Source organism: Dasypus novemcinctus, chromosome 14 (genome assembly GCF_030445035.2).
Source record: "Dasypus novemcinctus isolate mDasNov1 chromosome 14, mDasNov1.1.hap2, whole genome shotgun sequence".
In the NCBI taxonomy this organism is placed as follows: Eukaryota; Metazoa; Chordata; class Mammalia; order Cingulata; family Dasypodidae; genus Dasypus; species Dasypus novemcinctus.
Window position 1 is genome coordinate 2,716,465 of NC_080686.1, and position 26,518 is coordinate 2,742,982.

General features: G+C 37.9%; 1 protein-coding gene across 5 annotated transcripts in view; it reads left to right on the plus strand.

The window, feature by feature from the left end:
* LOC101430177 (zinc finger protein 709-like) overlaps positions 1–16,650 on the plus strand; it is a 47,417-nt gene extending 30,767 nt beyond the window's left edge. For 2 of the 5 annotated variants that reach the window (XM_058275451.1, XM_058275452.1), the window contains 6 exons: positions 798–956; positions 9,083–9,168; positions 10,844–10,970; positions 11,744–11,836; positions 12,364–12,455; positions 12,911–16,650. In XM_058275451.1, coding sequence (XP_058131434.1) covers positions 9,136–9,168; positions 10,844–10,970; positions 11,744–11,836; positions 12,364–12,455; positions 12,911–14,671 — 2,106 coding nt within the window. In that variant the 5' untranslated portion in view covers positions 798–956; positions 9,083–9,135 and the 3' untranslated portion in view covers positions 14,672–16,650. Of the gene's footprint in view, positions 1–797; positions 957–9,082; positions 10,073–10,843; positions 10,971–11,743; positions 11,837–12,363; positions 12,456–12,910 lie in introns of all 5 variants that reach the window. The other 3 variants (XM_058275453.2, XM_058275454.1, XM_058275459.1) reach the window with 2 other exon arrangements.
* Positions 16,651–26,518: the final 9,868 nt, after the last annotated feature.

Here is a 26,518-nt window from a genome sequence, read left to right on the forward strand (position 1 = left end):
GGTCAGGAGAGAGAGAGAGAGAAAAGAAAGGACAATAGGTTAAAGAGTGAATAAAAGAAAACAGAATAGAGGTGTTAGAAATAAAAAGTCAGCAAAATTTGTGGCTAAACAAAGACCTGTACTGTAAGAGGATCAATAGACAGTGAAAGATAGAATGATGTAAAAGAAAGAGGGTAGTGTTGGTAGGCAAAATCAGTACAAACAGAAAAGAGGAAATTGAGGATGAGGAAGCACAGGAGACAATACTTTCTGCCACACCTAACAGGAAAAAAGAAAAAAAAGAGAATAAAAACAAAGGAAAGAGAGGAAAGAAAAAATAAAGCATGTAAAAAAAAAAAGAGCCATGGGGGGATAACGAGGAAGGAAAGACCAAAAAGAAAAACCCAAAAAGCCAATAACATAAAAATAGACAAGGCCTCAAGCAAAGAGTCCTCCTTGCAATTGAATAAACTGCTTAGGAGTCTACCATTTTCCCTTTCTCATTTCCTTCTCTACCAGAGCAGCAGGAAGGCTTTGTGAGGGTTCCTCTTGCAGATTTAAATGGGACCCTGGTGAACCAACTCCCACAGAAAACAGTGACTCTTAGTTTCCTTCAGAGAGAGTACCCACACTTGCCAGAAACCCCTAATATGCTATTGGAAGCCTACAAAGCATGTCCTACTGAGCCCCTCCCTTAGGTGTGCTACAGAGGACTAGTTAATTTTTTGACTCCACCTTCTCCCAGACCAAGTTTCCCTATCCCAGGGCATTTAGGTAAATTGGGCTCTCTCAGCTATTCACCTCTCCTCTCTTCCTAGCCTCTCCCCAAGGCAGCTGGTATGCTCCTCTAAACTCCAAAAAAGGGAAGACCAGAAGATTGAACCCACACTCCTTGGACCCCTCTGCACCCCTTACCAAAACCCTCCCACTCTTGGAGTTTTTCCAACACTGGAAGTCTAGGGGAATGCTGGAGTTCGGTGAGTACTGGGTCTGGGAAAAGTGGGCTTGCAAGAATGCGGGCTTGGTGTACTCAGATTTGGGGAACATCAGTTACAGGGAATGTGGAGTTTGTGGAACATGAGGTTCAGGGAACACGGTTTCAGGGACTGCACGTTTGGGGAACATGGGTCTTGGGAACACTGCCATGTGGCAGGTGGTGTTCAGGTATTGTGACTATCAGCCCTAGAGGAAAGTTTTAGCCTTCCCACAGCTTCTAGCTTTAGTGTCAGATACCCACAGTTTTATCTTGAATAAGCACTCCTTTTGTTGCATTCTCTTCAGATCAATATCCAGATACCTCCTGCTTTTTATGTTCCTAAAACTGCTCTCAGGCAGGATTCTTTCCCCTCTCATCCAGTTTTTTGCAGGAGAGATGATGAGGGAGTACTCACTCAGGTGCCATCTTGCCCTGCCTCCTTCTTTCTGTTTCTTAACTACATCATACAACTTCCTTCTTGCCTTCATGCTTTCTTAAGAGAGTTCATCACTTAATCTTATTGAAGTTCCCTTATTAGTGGTTCATTTCTTTTCTCTTTCTGGTGTCATAATTCTCTCTCTTTCTGTCATATTTCTCATTCTGAATAGTAGTTGTCTTAGGGTATTTCTATTCAGATTTACTCTGTTTGGGCTGCATTGTTCTTGGATATTGATATTTATGTCTTTCATAAGCATTGGGAAGTTTTTGGTCATTATTTCCTCAAATATCCTTTCTGCCCTTTGCTGTTCTCTTCTGGGACACTGAAATTGCATGTTTATGCATTTCACATTGTCATTCAACGCCCTGAGACCTGTTCTATTTCTTCCATTCTTTTTTTTTTTTTTTTTTTTAAAGATTTATTTATTTTATTTAATTTCCCCCCCTCCCCCGGTTGTCTGTTCTTGGTGTCGATTTGCTGCGTCTTGTTTCTTTGTCGGCTTCTGTTGTCGTCAGCAGCACGGGAAGTGTGGGCGGCGCCATTCCTGGGCAGGCTGCTCTTTCTTTTCACGCTGGGCGGCTTTCCTCACAGGCGCACTCCTTGCGCGTGGGGCTCCCCCACGCGGGGGACACCCTTGCGTGGCACGGCACTCCTTGCGCGCATCTGCGCTGCACATGGCCAGCTCCACACGGGTCAAGGAAGCCCAGGGTTTGAACCGCGGACCTCCCATATGGTAGACGGACGCCCTAACCACTGGGCCAAAGTCCGTTTTCCATCTTCCATTCTTATCTCTTTCTGTACTCTTGTCTTTTACAGTTCTAATGTTCTGTCTTCAAAATCACTAATTCTGTCTTCAGGCAATTCAAATCTATTCCTATATGCCTCTAATATATTTTTAAGCTCATCCATCATGACCTTCATTCCTGTAAGGTCTGTTACTTTTCTTTACAGGCTTCCAAATTGTTCTTTACCCTCACCCAGTTTCTTTTTATATCCTTTACCTTTTTAGTCTTTTTTTTTTTTTTCAGTTCTTTGAATTGATTTAGGAGAATTTTGTATTATTGATTACTTGTCTTTAATCCACTATCTCTTCAGGATAATTTGTTCTTTTGGCTGAGCTATCTTATCCTGTTTTCTAGCATGGCTTGTAATTTTTTGCTGATTTCTAGGCATCTGGATATGTTGGTGAATTTATTCTGAATGCCAATTTCTCTGTCTTGCTAATTGTTTTTTTCCACAGGTCTTCTTTTATATATGGTTAAACTTATTCTAAATCTTTAAAATTGCATAGCTTAATTTATCGAAATTGGGCCAGGGGCTCACTAATGGTGAGCAGATTTTCTCCCAGGAGTTAGGGTACAGAGAAACCCAAAAGCAGTTTTTGTCCATCCAATTTCTGGACTGGCCAGCATATGGTAATTATCAGCACATCTTCCATGGAAGTGATACGGTCTCCATTTTCCTTTGTTTTGGTCTAGCCAGAAAAAAAATTCAAAGTGGACTCTGCTGGCCAAATTTGATGTGACCGCTTCTATCCTTATCAGCGGCACCGGGAATCTGTTTCTTTCTGTTGCTTCATCTTGTTGTGCCAGCTCTCTGTGTATGTGGCACCATTCTTGGGCAGGCTGCACTTTCCTTCATGCTGGGTGGCTCTCCTTATGGGGCACACTCCTTGTGCGTGGGGCTCTCCTATGTGGGGGACAACCCTGTGTGACATGGCACTCCTTGTGGGCATCAACACTGAATGTGGGCCAGCTCCACATGGTTCAAGGAGGCCCGGGGTTTGAACCGCGGACCTCCCATGTGGTAGGCAGATGCCCTATCCATTGGGCCAAGTCCGCTTCCCATGTTCAGAGTTCTTTATCTCTCTGTCCCTCAACCACGTGGGAGTTGTGTAGTACTGACCTTCTCTGCTGAATTCCAAAATAGGTCCCTCAGGCAGCTTTTGGTTCTTTCTCCAATGTTTGTGCAAGACAACTGAGCCCTGCCTGCCTACTTGTACTCCATCTTCTGAAACTCTTCACTTTTTTTTAAAATGTAAGCCTTCCTCCAGAGAATTCAGTCTCTTTGTCCATGTAGAACCAACACGTTTTGTTTCCTTTTATATTTCAAGGACTTTGAATATTTCCTGTTACAAAGAATGAACTCTAAAGTATTTATTGAATTAATTAATAAAGTAGACTTTTAATCAGCTTTCTCGATGGCCATTTCTCTTCATTTTACAAAATCATAAGAGGTTTTAAATTTTTAATTATCTTGTATACCATTCAAGGTTAACAGAATGCATCCCAATGAATGAAGCTCTGATTAAGTTCAGTATCTGCACTGAACAGGGATTGCTCTCTTCAATGGATCACTTATTGGAATTATTAAATGTTTTCCCTAAACAAAGAGAATACAAATAGAGGTTGCATTTTGCTATAGAACAAGAAGCTGGAAAGTGTGGAATTTTGGGACAAGAACAAAGAATAGCTTTTCTGTGCCTCAGAATTGAGTAGACCTCAAGGTCCCCTCTTATTTTTTCAATTCAAGGGAGTTCTCCAAACTATGAGATGTCACTTAGCCTTTCCCCATTACCATTTATAAATACTGTCAATTTTCATATACAGATTCTATTAGAATACTATCTTAAAATATTTAAATTTATTGGTATGTGATTTTTACTTCCACAGTTACTCAATTCTTTTGCCAATTGAGGACAACCTTTTTCAATAAGCAGCGATTAGTGGGTTTATCCTCACCTTCTGCTCACTCCTCAATGTACTCTATGGCTTATACATTCTCCACATACATGCACTACCTTTGAGAAACTACCTCTGTCTCAATGAAATCACTGTATGCCTCTTTACCTTACAAGATTCCTTAATAAATCTCCTGATTTCCTCCTTCTGTCATCCATTTCTCTCCTGGTGTCCTGGGTCTCACAACACTCTCTTGGAATTTTTCTGTTCCTGCTTTACATATTTTCAAGTTATTTCTGAAACAATAAATGTTGAAACTCCTTAGAATACAGTCCAGCCCTTCCTTTACTTATATCTTTCTTCCTAGCCAATATCTTCCATTCCTTTGAATAATTTATAATCTGTGATTATAGAACTTCCACCCTGTGGTCCATATCTGAGTTCCAGACCTGAAAATATATTCTGCACTGAGTTTCTCATTTTTTTTAATCATCAGTAACTTAAATGGACTCATCACCTTTTGAAAATCTTACTCTTCTTTAATAATCCAAACCAGATAAAATGAAACTACCTCTCACACAGTAGCTTAGTAAAGAAACTTTGGAGCTATACTTCATTGAAAATAATGCTGCTTCTATGTGAGATTTTCTGTCCAAAACTGAAATAAATCTAAATTATATATACAAAGTAACCTTGCATTTTTTCCTTTAAGTTGTTTCTTCTAAAGTAGCTCTTAAACCCCATAGGATGAGACACTCTGTTTCATCTGCTAGTGTGACTCCATGCTTTTGGACAAACCTCACTCAGCATTGAATTCTTACGTATACACATTTATGAAAAAAAGTATCATTTTCCTGAAGAATACTCTCTGGAAATGACAGCGATCAGATGGATCCATGGACTCAGAGCTTAGAATAGTATAATATACACTTTGAACTAGGCTAGGGAGGAAAACTGACTTTACTGTCCTGTGGAGAACAGGAGATCTAACCAATCTCAAATTGGCCTCCCTGTTGAGAGGTTTACTTGCTGTTATATATATTTGAAACAAAGAAAGATACTCATTGAGTTGAGATCTCTGCGAATGGGCTGGGAAGTTTCTCTAGTGTTCTGCTCTGGTTAATATTAAGATACTTAATACTCCTGGAGTCTCTAATTCTCATGGTGATAAAGATAATAGATTGAGAAAAGCATTACATATTTACATCATACATTTTTCTTTACAAAGAAGTAACAGATTTGTTCGTATCAAACTACATAGGTCTATGTGCTTTCCTACAGAAACTTTACATCTACCCTATGGTGCTTGGTAGGTTACATGTACAGTATATTTTAATCAAGCTACAGAAAGTAGGCTGAAAAAAAGAGCTATATAAAAACATGAAAATGGAATAATTGATTATCCAAAATGCACGCTACAAAAGTAATGAAATGCAAGTTTTAATTTCAGTAGAGTGAATTTTAAAATGTCAAAATAAGTACTTGGATATAAATACCTGTACTTAAAATGGAAATACATTCCATGATTTCCCCACAGAAATAATTTATTCTTCTATTTTTCAAGATATATCTTAATAATTTTATAATTTTAGCTTAAAAAATCCTTTAAACCTAACTTATTCATAGGAAAATCAACAATGAAACTTAACCATTTATTTTGGAAACCCTAACATTTTGAATTTTGAAGTAGATTTGGCATAATGAGATCTATACTGAATGGTTTTTCCCTTGCTTGTTAGTAAAATATAGACACTCTAGAACAATTAAAATTTTTCTTGTATATTTTTTTCAGCACAAATGTTTCTACTTATATAGAATCACATGTATGACTGAGAAAATACTGGTAGATTTCAGTTCCTCTTATATATACAGATTAGTAAAAATCTTCTTGCTATAGGTGCTTTAGAGTACTTACCCATCACAGACAAGATCTATAAAAAGTGTGAGGTATCTTTGAAAAAGCAGGAAGGTTGATTTTGGGAGTTTTAAAAGGAATGAATGAAACAAGGTATGCCTTGAATAGATTTATCTTGACTAACATCTGAGCTAATCAAGATATATCTTTTGAATGATAGGATTGATGATGTTACCAACTACATAAAAAAGAGAGTTTGCTATCAAAATGGTGCTTTTTTTGGAAAGAGTGCAGAACTACACATGTGAAAGCGTCCTCAATAAGATTTGGATTCCTTGCCTTCTCAGTCCATTCGGGTTCTCATGTATAAAAGAGAGAATTTTAAACAAGTGGGAGAGTCCTAATTTATTTTGGAGACAATATTTCTGTATTTATAATTACTTTCAAAAGGAAACTTATTTAATATATTACCATACAGGGAACTGTTTTATGCAATTAGACCAGGGGACAGACAGGCAGCTAATGTCTGTTTGCAAACAAATAAATGTGCAATGAAAAATGATATGTGTCAACTGAATAGTAAAATTATAATACAGCCTATAGGAATGTCAAAGTATACCTTAGGTTGGGGCTCAGTGAAGGAATGTCTGAGGAAAGGACAAAACAGAGACTGAAGGAACATGAGTATGATATGGGAAAGAGTTTGAGGGGATTTCTGTAGAAATAAAGGATGATTATAGTGTTTATTGCTGAAATAATTGTTCACGAATATTTTAGTGTATTTCTGAGTGAAAATGATTTCTTATTCAGTCCTTGGATGCCTGGAGGAGTTCTAACTTTAAATTACTGAATTCGAAGGAAAATATTTTGTTAAAGTGACATACCTCGATCATATTCATGTGGATTGATATCTAGGTTAATAAATGAGTAAACTCTAGAAGAGAAATTTTTAGATTTCTGGGATGGTGGTGGTAATGAATTATATTTGATTTTTGTACATCTATGAAGTTAGGGATGTACACTATCATTTTAGAACCAACAGTGGAACAAATGGAAGGAATTGAATAAATATGTGAGATTGTCATAACAGTGTACACAAATGGGAGAGAAAGGAGCCTATAATTCAGCCTTGAGATGTTCTAATAATATTGTTTGAGAAATGCCATGCAGAACACAAGAGGAAGAAGGAGTGACTAAAATAGCTTGAATATGCTCAGGGGACTGAGACTTGAGATAAGTCTAGGAAAATGTTCCCAAAATGTCCAGTTCTTCTTTTCTTCCAAGTTATGGACAGAGGCACACTGAATTTATCCATGGGGAGCTTACTGAGGATGGTAGCATGATTTGAGGAAGTCTGTGATGTTATTAATTCATCATTTAAGATTATGTGAGAAAAGGGTAAAAGTGCTCATGTAGATCGATTGTGAAAGAAAGAAAAGGAGATCAGGCACAAGGGAGGATGTAGACATGGGAGGTGTTTGGATTCATAGTAGAAGAGAGACAATAAGGATAAATGATGAGTTGATTGTGATAAGTGAGAGAGGTTGCTGGTAAAGATTTCAAGAGAAACAGGAAAGGTAGGAATTCAGTTGGAGACATTCAACTTAATCAGGTGACAAGATTCTTCAATGATAAAGAATAACTAATGGGTATGAATGCAGGGATAATTGTAGACTTGATAGGGATAAGTTGAGGTGATTTCTTAAATTACATTATTCACCTGGTTATTATGAGTTTAATCTCATCTGGTAAAAGTAATGTAACATGTGAGAATATTTGGTATTCAAAACTATGGGACCATGGAAGATGGAAGAATGACTTAATAATTCATCGTTTCCCGGATATATTTGAAAGCACTAGGAGTTGAGATTCTGCATTTGGATATAGAGCAAGAGCTTAGTAATGTGCTGTGCCGCATGCAGTAATAAACATAACAGGAAATTGGAGTCACCTCCTATGTGGGCAGATGTGGTAAATAGTCAGATATTTATTGAAAGATGGGGTAAATACAGTGACATCAGAAATGTTCTCAGGAAGCATATGCTGAAAGATGTATACTAGGAATACATCTGGCAGTAAATATTACCTGTGTTGGAAACTAACATTTGGGAAGTGGGATCAATGCAATAAAGGTTTCCTTGTGATAGGAGAACCTGTGCATAGGATATATTTGTGATAGCAAACTATATGAAGAAGTTCTAACAATAGAGTAAGAATTTGATTTTTGAAATGAGGTGATATTCCAGGTAATACATAGATGTGGCATGTTACTATTAAGATATTTTTAACAGGGACACAGGAAGAAAAAATTCAAACTCTAGTTTTGTCTTTACCTGGCCAAATAAGTTTATCCTATTACTTCAACTCTGTGAGCCTCTATACAGGGCATTTGTTAAATGGTTAAATTCACCTTTATCAGCAAGGTTACTGAGAAGATGAAATTGTTAAAAATGTAAAAAACAAATTGAATACAAGAATTTTCTTCCTCAACTTGAGATACAAATGGCTAAGTTAATCCTAGCTCTGCTTAACTCCATAATATATATTCTTAATTTTCTTAGTTGATTTTCAAATGTATTGGAGTGAGATGTAAAACTCATTTTAAGGAGGTTGCATCACATATCAAAGAACCAAGATGATTTAGGTGAAATGCATCAAGAAGCGCAGGTTTCAGGGTAGTGCAGGAAGAAAGTGAGAGTCCAGAAGACAGAAATGTATGCAAGAGAACTAATGCTAGTGCAAAAAGCCAAAAATAATATAACAGAGAAATTCCAGTCTGCTTCCTCATGTGGTGAGGACCTAATTCCAGATATGGTTTTGGTCAGGGATTTCTATGTTTTGGAATCAGGGATGAATTAAAAGTCTCTGAACAACATGGGCTAATTAAAGTACAATTCATGGGGATTTCCATGTTCTAATCTGTACAATGAATATAATCATATCATCTTTATTAGTTAGAGAAGACAAGACCTCCAGCCTCTTGGCTCTGGGAAAGGAGAATCTTCCCCTTATTTCTCTTGGAGCACTCTTCATGTTCCTATTTGTTAATTGGGCTGGGGATTTTCCCAGGTGAAGTGTTTGGCATTCATGATAGACTGACCTAAATACTGTGGTCAAGACTTGAATCTTAAGGCTTCTTTACCCATTCTCAGCTTTGCACACCTTCTGCTTGTCTGGTTGTGAGTGAAAATCCAGTGGAAGATAGATGCCAGCTAAGGTATTGACAATGCCATCACAGGTGAGTAGGTAATTCTTCTTTAACTGAAATTGCACCACTGTTTCCAGCAAATAGGAAGATTTCTCCTATTGGTGTGGATATTCTGAGTGCATTCAGGTACTATTCAAGGATCTGAATTTAAGTTTATACAGGACTCTTGAAAAATTATGGTAATTTAGGGACTGATTCAATAAGAAATCTTCCAACCACTACAAGAGCTTGTTCCAGCTTCCAGAAAGGCTGTGTTTTCTCTGAAAAGATAACAGATATTTTCTTTTTCTCACTAAGCTCATGGCCTCATTAGATAATGAATTCATGAATCAAGTTAATACCTGAGATTGGCCTAGGCATATAGTGAACACAGGTGATAAAAATGCATAAGAACAGAAATTTACAGTCAGAAGGAAGCTGAGGTTTCAGCTGTTTCATTCAGTCAATCCACATTACAGGTACTGGGGTGTAGGGGTAGGAATATCTGCCAGAAGCACACCAGAAGGTTCATAATTTAATAAGGAATCATTTGTTTATTTTCACCAATTATAATTTTATTAAAGTTTTGATGGACTATATTTGCACATTTTGAAATTTTTTTAAAAGAAAACTAAAATTACCCTTGGCCCTGTTGTTCCAATTTCCCAAATTCAATTTTCTAAATCAAATTTATTCAAATTTTATAAATGGATGCAATGTATAGGAATTAATTTTCCCTTCATTGTGGCTGTGGATTCAGGAGCTATATAGATAGGTAGAATAAAATTTATATCTCTCTGAAATTTTTTGAAGATTTGGAGAGACCAAAAGCAATGAACAGTATTCTTTAATCTTTCACAGATGCATGAAATGAAGATAAGAGAAAGACAATAAAAACTGGTATTTGTAGACCCAAGAAAAAGTTGAGATTGGGAAGTCCCCTGCCATAAAAATGGTTAGTCTAAGGCCATTTATCAGTATGACTGCCTCAGGATTCCCTAGTTTATGACCCTGAACCATCTGTATTTATACATTATAGTGAGTACCCAAGATATGTAGCACTGAGAAAAGTAAGCCTTACTGATCCTGAGTCCCGCATGATAACTATTCAGTTTTTCAGAATTCTGCAAATTTCTTCAAGGTTCCCCGACATTTTAATGAATCATAGACCCCTGAATTGAATTTAGGTAGAAAAAAATTCACACATTAACTTATTGTATTTGTCAAAATGCATAACATACTCTTAAATGATTTCATAAATGAAAGGGAAATTATTTCATCTGTATAAGGGAATAATCTAACCATACTCCTTTTTAAAAATAATATATCATGATATTGCCTGCCTTACAAAAAGTCTGTAAATTTACCTAAAATTTTTGTGAAAAAATTGATTTAGTTATGAATACTCAAGTGAAAACTTTATAATCAGTAGTAAGAAGGCATAATTACAAGTTTATTGGGAAATTTGCAAGTGGATATCACTGCTCATTCATGTGATTTTCTTTTGCAATTGGGTGTTTTGTATTTAGAGTGTATATTTTTTCTGTGAGTGTATCCGAAAGGCAGATAGCAGCTCAGCATTGGTAACAATGTTATTGGCACCCCAAACACATTTTGAGTGTTATATAAACATTCTCTACTTCTTTAGTGCTGTTATTTTGTACAACATACTCAGGATATTGGTAAGGATAGCCCTGTGTGAACTCAAATTTCTGTAATGTTTTAGGAGTTAGTCACCTTCAAGGACATAACTGTAGACTTCACCCAGGAAGAGTGGGACCTGTTAGACACATCCCAGAGAAAGCTGTTCAGAGAAGTGATGTTAGAGAATATCAATACCCTGGCCTCAGTAGGTGAGAATCTAAAATTTATCTAACATTTATATCAGTCTATCCTTTATCTGCCATCTATTTAACCTATCTATCTACCTATATATTTATCATAAATCATCTTCCATTTATTTATTCAAATATCTAAATCGGCTTCATATTCTGTAATCATTATTTTCCCTTATATTTTCATATTTTATAATTTTAATAGATTTATATTATGCTATAAGACAAAACTGCTTAAATAAATGTATCCTTATTTTTTTTTTATATTTAGTCCACTCCAGTAGAATTTAACCTCTTGATCACAACTTAATGTCTTTCTTGAATCTCAGTTTCCAATACTCAGGGCTATGCTAAGAACTCAGTGATTACTTTTTGAATGGATAAATAATTGTGAAATAAGTATTCTGCTCCAAGGTCTATGCTGAAATTTCAGAACACAATAGTAAAACTTGTATATATCCTTTTAGAATTTAGATCATTCTGGTGGAATGTATGTCTATTGGATTATTTTTGAACATAATATTCACTCATTGTGGATTTATAATATAGATGATTCTGCATTTGCTCTTTGTACTAGTGCATGGATAGCAACAAGTGATCCTCATAGAAATAGGCAAAAGGTTAGGAGTTATGATTTCTACTGAAATATTATCAATGATCTGAGTTCAAGGTATTGCTGCATAGCTGACCTTCAATGCTTAGCTTATTCTTTGGTAACTTGCCATGTTTATCATGACCATACTCTTCCTATCACAACTCAAAATCCAGGTAACTTTTTTCCATTCAAACAGGATATCAATTCAGCAAATCAGATGTGCTTTCCCAGGTGGAACAAGGAGAAGGGTGGATACAAGGAGTAGAATTTCCTCAATACCAGAATCCAGGTGAGTCCTAAGGACCTGTGCATCTGAAGACAGGTCTCATGATATAGTTTGTGCTTGAAAATATTTACTTTAGGATTCCTTAAATGAGTTAGGATTTCTTCAGGTTTCCTTACATGAGTTATGATTTCTAAAATGTAGCTGAGGATGCTGGTGAAATTTCAGTCACATGTGCTTATTCCATATACTTCTAAAACTGTATTCAAGTGTCATTGGCATTGGAAAGTGATATTCATTTGTTATTGCAATTAAACTTTCACATAATGATCCTTGTCCTGGTTCTATTCTTAGAAGATTTTCCCCTCTTTTTTACCCCCCGACTTCTTTTTTTCTCATATTCCAGGGCATTTCCTGGAATATGATTATAATGTCCTATAATGTCTTCTTATGCCTAAAGTATTCACTATTTTGATGCTCTTCCCAAGCTGTAAGTTTTGGAAACATACTGAATGGGATGCTTGGAACTTTCCAAAATTTTCATCCCCTAATGATACTCTAACAATTTATTCTCTTTTTTCCAATTATTAAAGGTAGGAAAGTTGCCTTCAAAGTATGGGAAATGATAGAAATGATATTCAAACAACCTATCTGTTGGAAAGACTCTTCTAAAATCATATCATTGGTAAGCTTCGTTTTGTAAACCCTTATATTCCAAATAGATACCCAGGAATGGAATAAATTAGTAATTCAGTAAATTCATTAAATCGTAATTAATGTTGGGATTAAGTGCTAATCCAGCAAAAAACTGTGGTAGTTTGAATTTAGGTGAAAAATGAACCTTAACACAAACTCTAACCTGAGTTCATGTAAAAAATGAGTTGAATAAACAGGTTTTGTGTACATAGTCTTTGAAACATCATGAAACTCAAGAATGATCAGATACCTGTGCAATTAGATTGCTATAATAGAGGAAATCTCTGTGTATGGGGCAGAATAATGTGTATATGAAAGTAACATGCCAAATATTTTAATTGGAGACTATCACTACTGGATTAGTCTAGATTTCATATGTGGTGAAATGAAGAAATTCATGTATATGGACAAATGTTTTACAGTCTCTCATCTATTTCCCCACAGCAGAGATCCCACACAGAAGGGAATTTCTTTAAATGTAATTATATGGAAGAAGATTCCTCTCACACATCCACAGTGACACAAAGTGCATTAATTCACATGAGAAAGGAGTCCTATTTCAGGAAGCCAATTAAAGCAATCCTCAATGACCACTCATATTTTAATCAACAAAAGCAGATTCACCCTATAATTAAACCATATGAATGTTACCAAAGTGCTGAAAACTGCATCCAAAAATCCAACCTTTTAGAATACAATGAAAATCCCATTGAAGAGAAAACCCATGAATGTCACCTATGTGAGAAAACATTCAGTCAATATTTGCATCTTAAAGAACATGAGAGAACTCACACTGGAATGGAACTCCATGAATGCCATCTTTGTGGGAAACCCTTTACAACATTCTATTCCCTTAAGAACCATGAGAGACATCACACTGGGGAGAAGCCCCATGAATACCATCAGTGTGGGAAAGCCTTTAGTCAATATTCTGATCTTAGGCAACATGAGAGTGCTAACACTGGAGAGAAACCCCATGAATGTTCCCTATGTGGGAAAGCCTTCAAGCAATATTCTTATCTTAAAGATCATGAGATAACTCACCTTGGAGAGAAAGTCCATGAATGCCATCTTTGTGGGAAAGCCTTCATTCAGTCTTCTTCCCTTAAAAAACATGTGAGAACTCACACTGGAGAGAAACCACATGAATGTCGTGTATGTGGGAAAGCCTTCAGTCGATCCTTTTCTCTTAAGGAACATGAAAGAACTCACACTGGAGAGAAACCCTATCAATGTATTTTATGCTGGAAAGCATTCAGTCGATATTCTTATCTTAGACAACATGAGAGAATTCACACTGGAGAGAAACCCCATCAATGCCATCTTTGTGGGAAAGCCTTCTCCACATCTACTTCCCTTAAACAACATGAGAGATGTCACACTGGAAATAAACCTCATGAATGTCATCAATGTGGGAAAGCCTTCCGTAAATATTCTAATCTTCGACGACATGAGAGTTCTCACCGTGGAGAGAAACCCCATGAATGTCATCTCTGTGGGAAAGCCTTCAGCCAATGTTATTATCTTAAAGAACATGAGAAAACTCACACTGGAGAGAAACCTTATAAATGTCATTTATGTGGGAAGGCATTCAGTCGATTTTCTTATATTAAACAACATGAGAGAACTCACACTGGAGAGAAACCACATCAATGTCATATATGTGGGAAAGAATTCAGTCAATCCTTTTCTCTTAAAGAACATGAAAGAACTCACACTGGAGAGAAACCCTATGGATGCCATCTTTGTGGGAAAGCCTTTGCTACCTCCACTTCCCTTAAACAACATGAGAGATGCCATACTGGAGAGAAAACCCATAAATGTCATCAATGTGGGAAAGCTTTCCGTAAATATTCTAATCTTCGACGACATGAGAGTTCTCACAGTGGAGAGAAACCCCATGAATGTCACCTATGTGGAAAAGCCTTCAGGCAATATTCTTATCTTAAAGAACATGAAAGAACTCACACTGGAGAGAAACCCTATAAATGCCATTTATGTGGGAAAGCCTTCAGTCGATATTCTTATCTTAAACAACATCAGAGAACTCACCCTGGAGAGAAACCCCTTGGATGCCATCTTTGTAGGAAAACCTTCACTACATACTTTTCACTTAAACCACATGAGAGATGTCATGCTGAAGAGAAACCCCATGAATGTCATCTATGTGGGAAAACCTTCCATCAATATTCTATTCTTATCTGACATGAGAGTTCTTCTATTGGAGAGAAACTCCATGAATGTCATCTGTGTGGGAAAGCATCTATCAATATTTTAATCTTAGATGGCAGGAGAGTTCTCACATTGGAGAGAAAACTTATGTATGCCATCTTTGTGGGAAATCCTTCTTTCATTGCTCTTCCCTTAAACAACATGAGAGGACTCTCATTGTAGACAAAGCCCATGAGTGTCATCTAATTGGGAAAACATTCATTGATTGCTCTTCCCTAAAATGACCTGAGGGAAATCACACTGGTCATCTTTGTGGGAATGCCTTCATTCATTAATTGCTCTATCCCTTAACAACATGAGAGAACACACTCTGGAAGTTAACTGAATGATATCCTCTATGTGATAAAGACATCAGTCAATAACTCATCTTAAATAATGTAAGAGAACTCACTCTGGAGAGAAAAATCCCTGAATATCACCCATGTGGAAAACCTTTCAAAGTTCAGCCCTCCAGCAACATGAGGGAATTCAGATAGAGATACCATAATATCATCTATATGGGAATATCTTGATTTTTATAACCTTAGACAACATGAGATTATTTAAACTAGAGGGAATTCCTATGAATGTTAACAAAAGCCATCAGTCAACATTCTGAGCTTAAATGAATTGAAAGAACACCCAAGGTAAAGCTTTTGGATACGAAAGAGTTGAAAGAGTCTGCAGTCACATGTTTAACCTTTAATCACACCAGAGAACTCACATAGTGAAGAAACACAATGTTTATAGTTAGTTTGGAAGTTCCTGTAGCCATCTGTACTATTTTAGATAATCTAAGGACATTCATACTGGACATGCATATGGATATGACAAATCATGGGAAATTATTTAGTCAGGGATGGGGGAGGTAGTGTGCATCAGTGATTATGTTTCTGTGAGGAATACTTTAGGGGGTTTGGCAAATGATTGGGTATCTGAGGGCTGATTTTATGGATATATGTGGTAGAAATGTTATAGGTTTGGGAATAGGAGAATATGGGAAGTCTGTGATGTTGGAGTCTTCTAGGATAAATTAATATAGGTATCTGGTTGCCTCTCCTGGGGCATTTACTAAATATCTGAAGGGTAGAAACAGATATAGTCACTTTGTTCCTTATCTTAGAGGAAATAGTAGTTCATCTCAGTGCCTAGAATATTGTCAGTCAGTTTGAAAATCATGAGCACAGTAGCTCACTGTGCCAAGCAGAGGTATTACATTGGGATTATTGTTGATGGGTGTCTCACCAGAGGCTCATGCAGGTATGTCACTTCCTGGCAGCCTTGGCAAGTATGGTCCTGAATTTACTACTTCTATTTGATGTTACCGTGTCATTGGGAACTGCCTCATTAAGTGTTCTGATTACCCAGGACTCAGCATGAAATGAAGGTTTCTAAGCTCAGGAGGACTAGAGAGCTCTTGGTGCACATCCCCATTTACAACAAAGCCCAAGAGCACACAAAATTGCCTTTTGAAGGGGTAGTGCTAGGTCAGACACAGATAAGTCTTCCGTAAGGCACTTTTCTCCACCAGGATGGCAGTATTGCTGCTCTTGACAATGCCAGGAGGTCTGAGAACTGGGGGCACATTGTCTCTCACACCCCAAAACATGTATTTGTGTAGAAATCCATAAATTTTAAGCATTAATAATGGATTAACTATCACCACCCTGTCCCCTGGTAAACTTTGTTGTATATTTTGCATCTATGACTGTGTTGATTATAACTACTTCATATCACTGAGATCATACAATATTTTCTCTTTTGAGTCTATCTTATTTCACTCAACATGATATCTTGGGTTCATCCATGTTATTGGATCCATCAGAACTTCATTCCTTTTTTGATGCTTAATAATATTCCATTGCATGTACATAGCATATTTTATTATGTATTCATTGGTTGATGGACATGAGTTTATTTCATCTATTTGAACGTGAATAAAGCCACTATGAACATCAGTGTGCAAATATCAATTTGAGCTGTTGCTTTTACTTTGTTTTGGTGTATAGCTAGCATTTGAATTGCCAACTCATATGCTAAGTCAATACTTAGCTTTCTGAGGAACCAACAAAGTATTTTCCAAAGACACTGCACCATTTTATATTGCCACCAGCAATGAATGAGTGTTCCTGTTTTGGAATATCTTCTCCAAACTTGTTGATTTTTTTTTTATATAGCATTCACTCTAATGAGTGTGAAAGGGCATCTCATTGTGATTTTGAATTTCATTTCCCTAATGGCTAATGATGTTGAGCTTCTTTAATTGTGCTTTCTTGGTGGACAAAAGAGGTTTAGTGCATTAGGGATAGTGAGTAAACTTCCCAGAGGAAGAAGAACACTCTTAAACACTCTTAGGAGTCCTGTGTACTCAGCAGCAATACACTTGTTTGTGCTTTACCTAAGCATCAAGCACAATATTATCATAGCAAGAGAAAATATCTTTCATCTCTCACTGCTATTACCTGGAGGGCTAATTTTGTATAAGTGTCTCCCCGGAAATAATCTTCCCAACTCTGGTTTCCAAGTCAAAATAGGCTCAGGGGACCTAGGAAGGGAGTATAGTTTGATTCCATTGTGCTTTTGAAAAGAGATCCTAAAGGCCTGCAATCTTCTCTCTGTTGTCTGCTCATCCTTCCATGGGCACTGGTGCCCTAGGTGCAGTAGCAATTTAAGGTTGATGGGGTGAATGTGCCTGCTGTGTCCTGAGAAAGTGTTGAAACTGCACCAAATTTCCACTCCTGCTGAATGTGGGGGACTAAGCAATGGCTTTCCAAACTGGGTGAACTGAATCTGATCCCTACTGTTCAGGTATCAGACTGTTTTTCAACCACCCTTGCTTATACTCCTGCCAGTGATGGAGACAGCACAAAGGCTGCTGGCTTCTTTGTAGTTTGGTAGATTTAAACCTCAGCTGTGCTCAAGACTGGAATCCGGCTAGCCAAATTTGCCAAAGCTGTAGTTGATGCCAGGCCACTTGCACTCGTCTGATTGGGGGAAAGAGAGCTTCTGCTTCCGGTCAGGGAGTGGTCCTAAGGCAGCCAGCCTTGTCAGTAGGTGATGGAGGATTTTATTCATGAATCTTCACCTCAGATTGTCAGTCTTCTTTTTCTGTTCTTCCCTGGATTGTGTACTGTATTCTGGTCTCTGGAGCCTCTTAAATAGTTGATTTGGAAAGATCCTCTCATTATTAGATGACCTGTGGGATTAAATGATATTAACTGATTGTTAGAGCTTCCTATTCTGTCACCATCTTGGGTCCTACTCTGCCCCTCAAGTCATTGATATTATTATAGCAACCTGAACTTTCTTTTTTGTTACTGTATTTATAGGACATTATTTTCATTCCTTTCACTTTTAAGCTACTCATATCTTTCAATTTAAGGTCAGACTCTTGTAAATAGCATATAGTTGGGTCATGGTTTTCTATCCATTCTGCCAATTTCTGCCTTTTGACTGGAGAGTTCCATCCATTTACATTTAAAGTAACTAATAATGCAGGACTTCTGCCATTTTGCTCTTTTTGTCTTTGTAAGGCTTATTCTATTTTTGATCCTCAATTTGTCCTCTAATGCATATGTGTGTATGATTTGATTTTTTTGTATTGTATCATTTTAAGTACCTTCTCATTTCTCTATGAATATATTTTTCATATATTTTCTTTCCATTTATCAGGGGTCAAAGTTTAATACCTTAAATATATAACAACCACATTTAATTTCATACCAAATTAAGTTAAATACACAATTCCTATACTCCTCCCCCTTCCACTTTTGTACCTGTTAAGCCATAGATTTATCATTACTTTTTATACATTTCTATTTTAGAACTTTTATGAAGTAGGAAGTGGAGTTAAATACTAAAAAATGCAATTCAATAGTATTGTCATTTATCATTACCTAAATGGTTACCTTTAATGGAGGTCTTTATTTTTTCTGGTGCTTTGATACATTGTCTAGGGTCCTTTAATTTCAGTCTGGAGAACTCTTTTCATCTTTGCTTGTAGGGCAAGTCAGCTCTTATTTAACTAGAATTGTCTTTTTTTTTTTAAAGATTTATTTATTTTATTTATTTCCCCTTTCCCCTTCCCACCCCAGTTGTCTGTTCTCTGTGTATATTTCTGTGTGTTATTCTTTGTCCACTTCTGTTGTTGTCCGCGGCATGGGAATCTTATGTTTCTTTTTGTTGCGTCATCTTGCTGTGTCAGCTCTCCGTGTGTGCAGTGCCATTCTTGGGCAGGCTGTAATTTCTTTTGCGCTGGGTGGCTCTTCTTATGGGGTGCGCTCCTTGCGCATGGGGCTCCCCTACACAGCGACACCCCTGCATGGCAGGGCACTCCTTGCGCGCATCAGCACTGCACATGGGCCAGCTCCACATGGGTCAAGGAGGCCCGGGGTTTGAACCGCAGACCTCCCATGTGGTAGATGGATGCCCTAACCACTGGGCCAAGTCTGCGTCCCTAGAAATATCTTAATCTTCTTCATTTTACATTGTTGTAAGGAAGTCTTGCAAGATATACAATTTTTTGCTGACAAATATTTTCTTTCAGCATGTTAGATATTTTTTACCACTTCTTGCCTCCATGATATCATGTGAAAATTTAGAACTTAGTCTTTTTGGGATTCCCTTCTACATAACTTACTGCTTTTCACTTGCAGCTTTCATAACTTTCTCCTTGTTAATAGCATTGAACCATTTGATCACTGTGTGTCTGAGCATAGTTTTTTTTTTCTTTTTGGTCCTCAACCTGACTCATCTCAATTGGCACAGTCACTGACTTTTTTTTTCAGCCACCCCAATCTGCTGTTGAAACCCTCTGAGGAATTTTTCCTTTCAGTTGTGGTTTTCAACTGCAGTATTTTTGTATAGTTCTTATTGAGAATCTCAAAGAGATTTCCATATTGATCAGTCTTGGTTTTCTTCATATTCTTTAGTTCTTTCTCCATGTTTTCCTTCATTTCCTTGAGCATAATGAGAATAATTTTTTAAATTATTTTCTAGTATGTCCAGTCATTGATAGTTTCTGGATTTTAATCTCATTCCTTTGGATTGGATATCATTTCCTGTTTCTGTGTCTTGGAATCTTTTGTTGCACATTGTACTTTTTAATATTTTTAAGTGTTCACCCTAGGATTTAGCCCTTGGACTGTCTACCCCTCAATTTTGTAAACAGCTAGTGATATGACAGAATTTCTTGAATGCCAGGAGCTAGCCAAAACACATGAAAGTAAAAACACCTTCACAGTCTTTGCATATTGTCTTGGCTGGTGGTCACCTTCATTGCCTAACGCTTCTATCAAAAACCAGCCAAGGCTAATGCAAAGTGTGGGTTCCTTTTATCTGAGCCTGTGTAGCGCCATGGAACCTGTTCCTTTTCCTGGGCTTGTGATTATTTGCTGCCAGAAGAATTCTTTTGTTTACAATTTACAGAACTTCCATTGCCTCCTGTACAGCCTTTGAAATAGACTTTCACCCTCCACTGGGTGACCCCTAGTGCAAGAGCAGGCTAGCACTACAAAATGCTAGATTGGGTTGGTGCAACAACGTCCCTAGGAGCTTCTCCTATGGCTTTGAATTTGCATTGTCTTGGTTCCACATTTTCCCAGTTAAGGTAGTCTTTAAACTGTTTTCTGTAGTTTTAAGGAAGGGTGCTGTCATTAATATTCCTTTGCTGCTTGTAGCAGTTTGCATTGTTTGTGAATTCTAAAATTAGTTATTGGATTATGTTTGTAAACTGGTCTGTCAGAGGTATCACTTTTAATTGATTAAATTATGATTAGGACTTTTCATTGGGCCACATTAGTAGGGCATTGAGTCCTTTCCCCTTGGTGGGCAGGGACTCAGAGAAAAGACATGGCAAAGAACAGAGTTTTGAGCTGGAGCCCAGGAAGTGAACACAAAGGAGAAGAACACAGAGGAATAGAGATGGCTCCTTAGCCACAGGAGAAGCAACAGGGAGAAAGAGCCATTCACCTGATTGTCTACAGCTGGCCTTGTGGAGAGAGCACAGCAGCTGAGGCCAGAGAGAAATGGGGTTCTAGAAAGAGAGGAACCCAAGAAACCTGAACTCTTGGCAGACATTGGCAGTCATCTTGCTCTAACATGTGGCAGTAGACTTTGGTGAGGGAAATAAGTTATGCTTTATCGCCTGGTAACTGTAAGCTTCTACTTCAAATAAATACCCTTTATAAAAGCTAACAGTTTCTGGTATCTTACATTAGCTGCCCTTTGACTGACTAAAAACACTGCTTTGAGAGCCAGGCCCTAGAGATCTGAATTAGCTGCTCCAAAGTAGTGATTGACAATCAGACCACAATTTCCTGGAATTTGGAGGACTAGGCCTTTATTTTCTACCCTAGCACCAGAAGTTGCACTAATGTCCTGGTTTGTAATTCCCACTGCTGCCAATTTTGAGGCTGGGTGATGGGAAATGCTACCTGCTGCACAGAGGGCATAATTCATCAGTATTTACTATAATTTATCAGCCTCTCCTACATTTTTTTCTTGGATTATACATAGTGTCCCACTTTAACTTAGGGTTTCAAAATAGTTGATTTCAACAGTTTCTTCCAGATCAATAGTTGTTTTGGTGGAGCCACTGATCCCTGGAGCTTCTTACTCTGCCATCTTCTCATAGTTCTCCTTCCCACACTGTTTTGATTACTCTAGCTTTGTCATAATTTTTGAAATTGGGAAGTGTGACACTTCCAACTTTGTACTTCCTTTTGAAAATGATTTTGGTATTTGGAGTCCCTTTAACTTCCATATTTGGAAGGGATGCTAATTTCATGATTAGATTTCCAGCACTCTTAATGCATAATGTAATTGAACCTGTAGCAGAAATGGCTTCTGTTCACCAGAGGTTCAGGCTTCACTTTTGGTGTGTAGAGTTGTTTTGGGAAGTGACAGCTGCACCTGACACTACTTTTTCAGACCTTCTTCACCTGCATGAGTGACCACGTGACTCATTCTGTATTATGACTAGAGGTGGTTAAGAAGTAAGTGTGTCTTCACCTCATCTTTCTCCTGCTGCTAGCTTGAAAGAGATAGGCACTACAATTTTGGAAGCCACTTGTTGAAGATTGTACAGATAGAAAAGAGAAGTACCTGGGTCCTTGCATAATTTCTTCAAAGAAGCCTGCCTGATAAGAAACAATAATAGATTCTTCTCTGAGCAAAATTAGCATTTTAATATGCTAAAACAAATATTGTGGTTGTATATTACATCAACTAAACACACCTTAATCCACCAGCCCTCCCCACTCTATGTGACATAGTACCCAGCTTATTCTTTGGGGGGACAAGTTATTTCAGCTTCACCAGGGATTGGCAGGGCTGTCACTGCTTTTCCCTCTCCTCTCCCTAGTTTGACTCACAGGATGAGCTCATGACCCAAACCAATTGCGTTCTCCATAAATTTGGTTGCCTGAAAAGTTCAGGGATGCACTCATGGCTCAAAACAGGGCAGTCAGTGTTTCTTAAGTCTCAATATACAGATCATGTGAAAAGTTTTCCTCTTTCTTTGGACACAATGGTGGCACTTTGTGCCCTGCAATGAAATAAGCTGGTTTTAGAATTAAAACAATAAAGGAAGAAAGAAAGCTTGGCGCTGGAGACTGAGGTGGAGCCCTGCTGTCACTGAGTCTCTGAATTTAGCTGTGCTTGAATGAAATTTACTGGTTTACTGGGCTTACTGGTTAGGCAAGCCAAAAATTCATTACAGTTTTTAAAATTTTAATTTCCATTTAGTTATTTTCTTGGCTTAAGCTAGCTGCATTGGATTTTTTTCTCTTCCAATCAAAGCAGTGCTAACTAATGATGTGCCCCACTACAATTCTAGCTCTGGCCCCTACTTTCAGGACATGTATATCAAGGCTAATGGGCTTCTCAAAGTTAGAGTGCTTGCACTGAATTCCTGCTCATGCCAATCTCTAAATCTGCTCATCTCTGAATCTTTCCCATCCCACTAAATGTTAATACCTAATTGATCCCAGATGCCTTAGTTTGCCACAAGGCTGCTGATGCAAATTATCAGAAATGATTTGACTTTTAGAATGGGAATTTTATTTAGGGGGAACACCTCACAGTTCCAAGGCCATGAAATGTCCAAATTAAGAGAAGCTTTCTCATCAAAGTCTGCTACTGGTGATGCTGACATCCTTTCATGTTGTGAGGCAAGGTGGTGGCTGATCTCTGCCAATGTCCCTGTGTTCCCCTCCAGACTCTACCACAGCTGCTGTCGGGATTCAGAATTCTAGGAGACTTTTTGCTTCAGCTTTGGCTGCTAGTGTTCCTTGAGCCCTCACACCTGGCCAGGTCAAGATGGTAGTTCTCTTTTCTGTGTGCCTCTTTTCTCTGTCTCCATTTATGTAAGGCTACAGTAAAAAGGTGAAAACCCAATCTAGTCAAGCCCCACTGATTTAGTCAAATCAAAAGTGTTCAAGTAAAGTAATCTAATCAAGGTTCCTTATCCAAATCTAATGCAGAGTCTCACGCCCATAGGCATGGGATTCATTAATAAACAGTCTTTTGGGGGGTTCAACTTCAAACTACCACATCAGATCCTAAGTTATTCTTTTATTTTAGGCCAGTAAGAAGAACTTATTGGGAAATGGGGGAAAAGTACAGAACTTGCTGCAAAATGGGAGAGAAAGATGGAAATACACACGAAGATTTGGTGTGGGCTCTAGGCAGAGAGAACTCCTAAGTTATTCTTAAGTCTTCTGTTTTACTCTTTTAATCCAATTCATCAGCAAGTCTTGTCAGTCCTATCTCCAAAACATAACCTCATCACTGCACAACTGCCATCATAACCCATATCCCTTATGCTTTCATCTGCATTCTCCAAAGTCCCATAAATGACCTTTCAATTTCCATACTTGCTTCCCTATAGCTCATTATTCTCTTAGCAGCCAGAATAATCTTAGAAGTGTACATTCTTCTTCAAATGCTGAAGTGTCATTCATTTGGTCTTGGAATATAATCCAGAATTCTTCAACCAGAATCTGCAGGCCTGGCAGGACCTGGTGCTTCCCTGCTCCTTCAGTCTCATATCATATCTCTTTCCCACACTCTTCATACTCCAGGCATCCTGGCCTGTCTGTATTTCCTGGAGAAATCTTGGATTTCATGTACTTTTGGACTTCGCATCTGCCCTTCCTTCCATCTGGGAAGTTCTTTCTTTCTTCAGGTGCTGGCTTTTCTTCTTGCTTTAGGCCTCAGTAAGCATGCCACACTTCCTCGGAGAGGCTTACCCTGGCCATCCTATTTAAACTTATTTATTTTCTCCACTGGAGAGGTTGTAACTCTCTTGGTTATGTACCTATTTTAATGATTATTCTCTTCCTCTTCATTAGAATTTAACTTTGAGAAGACCAGGACTGGATTTTGGTAACTGAGGGCTGAATCTCACTGTGTTTAGGACACAATTAGTGCTCAGTTAAAACTCTTCTCATGTGTAGCAGGCTCTGATGGTTACTCACTATCCTGTTTGAATACTACTAGACTAGAAATTCTCTTGGTTCTAATGGGTTTTAGAGTTAAACGGTCCTTTAACATAATATCTTGTTTAACATTAATTTAGGTTGGATTGATGGAGGAATGTTGTCAGTGATTTAGGACTGTAGCTGCTTTCATGGAATAGTTTTCTAAAGGGAAGCCACCATGGTATCTTAGCTGCTTTGAGCCCCCACTAAGACCCTACCTCCCACCTTTTATGCAGTGAGTGAGCAACAGCTACTTTATGAATGAACTAATACTATAAATTGTAATGATGCAAGACATGTTCCCAAGGAAAGATGATTGACCAGTACATATCTTTAAGAAAACTGTAGAAAATCTTATGATATGCTCAAACACCTGATCTCTGTTTAAGGCATGTTTGCACTTAGAGCATTTTAACAAAGAATTTCCAGTTTCTTGAGATTTAAAGTCATCAAAAGCTTTACTTGTTTTTCTAAATTTGCTTAGTGAGGTTAGGATTTACTTCCTATTTTCTGATTGGAAAGGTAGTAAATAGATGAAATCAATACATCAATTTTGTTCTAGGTGAATACTTGTAAAGAGCCCTGTTTTAGTTTGCTATGCTGCTGAAATGCATTATATCAGAACTAGGCTGGCTTTTACAATGGGGATTTTTAAACTTACAAGCTTATGTTTCTGAGGTCATGAAAATGTCCAAATCAAGGCATCAACAGGTGATGCTTTTTCTCTGAAGACCAACAGATCCTGGACACCTGTCACAAGGCAAGGCAAATGGCAGTGTTTGCTGGTCTCTTTCTTCTCTTCTGAGTTTCATTACTCTCAGCTTTTCTTTGTCTTAAAAGGTCAGAATTTAACTGAGGCATGTGAATTTTCAACTTTTTAAGTGCTAGAAGGATGTGGTCAACTATATGCCCTATTTCCTCTTTTTTCTCTAGTTTGGCAGTTTTCAGTTGTCATGAAGTTTATAGGTGAAATAGAGATGGATTTTTTGTTTCAGTTATGAAATAATTTCTTCATAGTTAAAATTTTTTGTTCCTCCCACCACAGGAAAAACATCAGCAGTAGCCAGGTCCTCTGGGGTTGCTGGGCAAGTTGTACCCATGCAAAGTGGTCAGGAGGTTAGTACAGGCTGACACCCAGGCTTCAGTGCCCAGGCAAGGAACTACTAATGCTGGGATTAAGAGGATGTGTCTGCTTCTAATTTCCACAATGTTGCCCAGTGCATTAGTGCAAGACCTGCTGGTAGCCTTTCTCTCCTTAAGTCCTAGATGAGGGCCCTATTTTGGGGACCCATTTCTTCTCTTTTTCAGAGAGGTCTTCTCCAAGGCTGTGGGGATGAATTGGGCAATTGAAAATTATTGTTTCTTTATTATGCTCTCCTAATTTATCATTTTTTCCCTAATAAGTTATGTACTCTGAGAGTGCTTTAAGTTATTGGTATCATTCCATTCATTATGAGTTCATGAATGACCTGGCATTTTTATAATCAACATTATATATATCTTAAATGTATCTTTTGTATAGTCACCAGAAATATGGCTAGTACAACTAAGGAATTGTATTTTTAGTTTAATTTACTTTAAATTAAGATAGTATTCAAAAATATAGGAGTTAGTGACTATCACACTGGATAGCACACTTTGTCTCACGTTTCATTTTTTTAATGGGAAAAATAATCATACCCTGCAAAGAAATTACTTCAGGATAACCAATCTCATACAAAGAAAATTACAAAAAAGAAAGGAAAGTCACAAGGGATGGTGGTGGCCATGGCAGCAATGAGTAAGATATTTGTGCATGGGACAGGAGTAGAACCTAGACCTGGAGAAGGCACTGCTGCCACCAACCTGGGATACCAAGTTGATCCACAACTCTCCTCCTGCAGGGACACAGCTGCTGCCTTCACAGCCCTCACTGTTGCCCCTGGGCTTTACTCTGCTGCTGTTCTTTGGTGGCCTGGATGGCTTGGACACTGGGTTGGGATGAGAAACAGACACCCAGAATGCTGTTGCCAGAATTGTCATAGCTATAGCTGGGAGGTACACACTGAACTGGTTGGTGTTTGTATCTCTGGGCCAGGCCATCTACCTAGAGGAGCCTGAACTAAGTCTTAGTGTATATTTCCCCATTTCTCAGCAAGATCTGTTCTTTCTCCCATTTTACAAATGAATTCTTTTTACTGGCCTAAAAAAAATGACCAGTTGCAAGTAGGCTTGTAGTTCAATGCCAGAATGAAGATATAGGACAAAAGTGTCTCCTGTAACAGTGGGACCTGCCCGAAGCCAACCTATTCAAAGCCTCCCTGAACAGCACCTGCATTGGGAGCACGATGCTGAAGAAGTAGCTACAGCCCCTGTCCCT